We start from the raw sequence: 4,298 nt of genomic DNA, 5'->3' as shown, positions 1-4,298 counted from the left end.
AAAGATTAGACTTGGGTCGATGGGTGAATACATTAAACATCAGTCTGAATTATGAATTTTCTTTGAGGATGGGGGATCCGGAGCTTCTGTATCTTTAATACTGAGGATGAAGGATGGGAGAGGCTGCGCGTTCACGATCTCCTCTCTTCCTGCGCGGTGGCGGGATCGCGCAGTGGAGCTGACTCTGCAGAGAGGGGAGAAGAGGCGTCCGACCGCGCATCACCGGGAGGAAAATGTTTCTTCAAGCGCCTTTTATGCATACTTGCGTGGTCTTCAAAAGTAATTCAATAGGATCCACTAAATCCGAGGATACTGTTTTTTACAACCATTAAACTTATTGTAAAATAGACCTACTTTAACTTCCACAGTGTGATCTAGGCTATTAGACGCTGGAACTGAAGCACATCAGGTAAGACGATTCACTAAGTTACCGCAGTGACATATCAGTCGTGATTATTATGAAGCAGTCCTACCCCCTTTTCTTAGCAGACATGGACAATCTATGTGGTCGTATTTTAAATGATGGCAACACGGAGCATTTAGGGTGCATATGATGCTCGACGTGCACCCGCTTCACGGGCGGACAGGTCCGTATCTTGTCGGATCACTTTCAGATCACTTTGGAGAACAACCGCTCCCTGACACTGGGTGTTGTCTGTATCTTTAATTTGTGCGCCTGTAGTGAAACCAAAAACCTTGTTTTGTTCGGTGAACATATAGAGTCAGTTTTGTGCTGACGTCGACAGTAGTATTTGACATTGAAGTCTGTCCGATGCATTTGTCATGATTGTCTGGCAACGTCTTTTTAATGTTGTGTTCATCTCAGATAGGCACAACCCTGCTAGGCCTATATTTAGATCAGTTATCCCCTTCTATTATGTCCAGTGGGTAATTTCTCCCTGCAGAAATGTGATTTATTCATGAGGGTTCACAAAGGGTGCATTATAAAACTGCCCGGTCCACGTTGCATTTGAAGCATAGTGGTCTCCCTCCTTGGCTGCACATGTTCTTACATCTAGACATGTCCTATTTACAGGTGGTGAAAATGGCGTCTCGGCTCCTGCAGCTCTTGGCTCTGTGGACGACACTGGTTGGCACGGCGAGGGCTTGTCCAGAACCATGCACCTGCGTGGATAAATACGGAAACCTGCAGTTTGCGGATTGTGCGTACAAAGACCTGCTACTGGTACCGGTCGGACTGCCTCCCAACGTGACCACCCTCAGTCTCTCTGCCAACAAGATCAAGCTGCTGAAGGCTAAAAGCTTTGTGAATGTCACCCAGGTCACGTCCCTGTGGCTGGCCCACAACGAGATCGTCACCATAGAGACCAACACCTTGGCCCCTCTGGTGCAGCTGCGTAACCTGGATGTCAGCCATAACAAAATAGTCAACTTTCCATGGGCTGATCTACAGAACCTCACAGGCCTGCAGCTCCTGAAGATGAACAACAACGAGATGACTCACCTGCCAAAGGACGCCTTTTCCACACTCAAGGAGCTGAGGTCCCTGCGCATCAACCACAACAAGCTCACCAGCATTGTGGAGGACACCTTCAGCGCCCTCACCTCCATGTCCCACCTCCAGATCTTCGATAACCCCTTCACCTGTTCCTGTCGCCTGGAATGGGTGAGGGACTGGCTCGCCAACACCAAGATATCTGTCCCTGACCAGAAGTTGATCTTGTGTGGGGCGCCTGAGGACCTGAAGGGGATCATGGTGTCCAAAATGCCTAAACTGGACTGTAAGCCCCCCACCGCCGTCCTCACCCACCAGTCCAACCTGGAGACCTCACAGATCTACGAGGGCTTCATGGTCGTCCTGAACTGTGAGACCAAGGGGAACCCCAAACCTGAGGTCACCTGGGAGGTCAACGCTGGAAGCCCCAAGTTTCAGTTCACCATCCCCTCTGCCGGGGAGGAGAGCGACCAGCCAATCAATGACCAGGCCTCAAAGTCTCGCTTCCACATTTTTCAAAATGGCACCCTAATCATTCCAAGTATGAGCAAGAAAGAGGATGGGAACTACAGCTGCTCAGCAGCCAACGAGTTAGGGAGGGCGGAAAGCAGCTTGAAGCTCGCTCTGACTGGAACACAAAAGCACGCCACGAACTCCGTGCTGGAGAACGCAGGGCCGAAAAGCACAGCCGTGAACAAGCCGTCACGCCCTAAAACCTCCGGAAACAATGTGATCACCTGGCCGAAATCGGAGGGCAAGACCGACGTTTCTCCAACGGGAACCTCAGGAAAACACGTTGCCACGGACCATGTGGTTGGCAACGGAAAGGACCTGACGTTTGCTGGCAAGTGTGGAGTAAACGATGGCAGTGAATACATCTCCAACCATGCCTTCAACCTCAGCCTGGATGACCTCAAGCAGTATACGTTTGATTTTGGTGTTATTGCCTTGGAGGTTTCAGAGACGGAGGCCAAAGTACAGCTCAACCCTCTTCAGCTGCCAAGCAGCAAGTCCAACCTTCATCTCAGTCAAACCCAAAACCTGGAAACCGTCAATAAAGAGATATTCAGCCTGAGCCAATCTGCAGCACAAAAAGCCCCTCTCGACATGTTGTACCTTTGTGTAAAATCTGGCAACGGACACTCAATGGTTCAATGGTCCAAAATAGAGGAGGGCGTTAATGCCTATCGTTTCCATGGTTTGCAGCCCGGTACCAATTACACCCTCTGTCTCACCTATGGAGGCCAGGACTGTCAAGTTCAAGTTGTCTTCACCACCAGGAAGAAAATCCCATCTCTGCTGATTATCGTGATCGTCAGCACTTTCCTGTTGGCTTTGGCCACCGTTCCCTTGCTGGGAGCCACCTGCTGCCATTTATTATACAAGTATCAAGGGAAGACGTACAAGTTAATCATGAAGGCTCAGAATCCAGATCAGATGGAGAAACAAATAGCGGGGGACTTTGATCATCGCGCCTCTTTTGTGGAGTCCGAGAAAAACCTGGAACCCAGCGAGCTGGGAGAGGGAGAGGGGGAGGCCGATGGAGAAGACATCGACGGAGAGGGGGAGCTCGAGGGAAGCGTGGCGGCCACGGAGTCCATCCCCGGCTCCTCATCCAAAACGAACCCGGAGGAGTTTGAGATGGGCTCGGAGTACAGCGACAGACTGCCGCTCGGCGCCGAGGCGGTCAACATCTCCGAGGAGATCAACGGTAACTACAAGCAGCCGAGTCGCTGAACCCGCGTCCAGTCACCGGTGAAATGTAAAACTATCACTTTTAGATATCGCACATTTATGGAAGCCAAGTGTACCATTACTTTACGTAATATCTATCAAAGCCCTGGAAAGATGGCTATAGCCTTGTTTAATTTACCTCAAAGTAGACCTACCGGGATAGGAGACGGGATTCATTGGTGTAACATTCGTAAATCATGACATAAGCACATGTGTTAATTACAAGACATCAAAAAGGAAAAGGCACGGCCGCATTGTGTTTTAAAGAGGACATTTCATGTGTTTTGTGGTCCGTCCGCGTGCACCTCAGCGCGCGCGTCGTCAGTGCGTCCTGGCGCGTCGTCAGTGCGTCCTGGCGCGCCAGGCGCGGCTGCTGTCGGCTCCTTTGTTCTGACCAAAAGGAAAACCAGTTATAGTTCAGGCATGTGATGTTCTTATTAAATCCCAGGTATTATCCCGAAAATGTTCAGTGTAACGTGCAGCTTTAAGATGTTGACTTTAACCTCTTACTTAACCGGTGCTCCAACTATTCTATACATTTGTACATTGTTTCTAAACCCTGTCCTTTCTCTTGCGGCGACGTGTCCATGGCATGTTTCCATGTGTGGTTTTAATTAGTGTAGTCTAGGACTGTAGACCTGATTGTCAAACCTGTGATGTAAGCCATGTGAACTGGATTATCTCTTTTTTACGACAGTACCGTTTATATTGGTGAAGTATCAGCGGATAGGTGCGGCGGAGCATCTGGATTCACTGCAGTGATTTTATGCATTAGTGAGTTTTTGTGAAATGTTGTAACAAAAAAAGTCCATTGACCTTTTAAGATTTTTGATATAATTTTCTGTACGTGGAAATAATAAAACATGACAAATTATTGTTCTGTGTTATTTAACTGAATGCAAGAGACGGGAAACAACATAGGCCTAGGCCTAGATCTTTTAAAGTTCGGCCTTTTTAAAAACGATTAATACAATCTAAAAGGCAATCTTTTATTTGAGAGAGAAAAGGTTAATATGAAAAATATGAAGGCTGGAAAAAAGGATTTGGCTTTAGATAAATAGGTCCAATCCCCCAAGCAAGACGAACGCCTTCGTCTGCTTTTCGTTGC

General features: G+C 48.3%; 1 protein-coding gene across 1 annotated transcript; it reads left to right on the top strand.

Moving 5' to 3' along the window:
- Window positions 1-212: 212 nt before the first annotated feature.
- islr2 (immunoglobulin superfamily containing leucine-rich repeat 2) lies at window positions 213-3,925 on the top strand. The gene is made up of 2 exons (XM_084476880.1): window positions 213-409; window positions 1,037-3,925. The coding sequence occupies exon 2, from the start codon at window positions 1,046-1,048 to the stop codon at window positions 3,191-3,193; it is 2,148 nt and encodes a 715-aa protein (XP_084333006.1). The 5' UTR covers window positions 213-409; window positions 1,037-1,045; the 3' UTR covers window positions 3,194-3,925.
- The last annotated feature ends 373 nt before the right edge of the window (window positions 3,926-4,298 follow it).

The sequence above is a fragment of the Micromesistius poutassou genome (genome assembly GCF_964030765.1).
Source record: "Micromesistius poutassou genome assembly, chromosome: 13".
Taxonomy (NCBI): Eukaryota; Metazoa; Chordata; class Actinopteri; order Gadiformes; family Gadidae; genus Micromesistius; species Micromesistius poutassou.
Note: the sequence above shows the minus strand (reverse complement) of the source record. Positions and strands in the feature narration are given on the sequence as shown.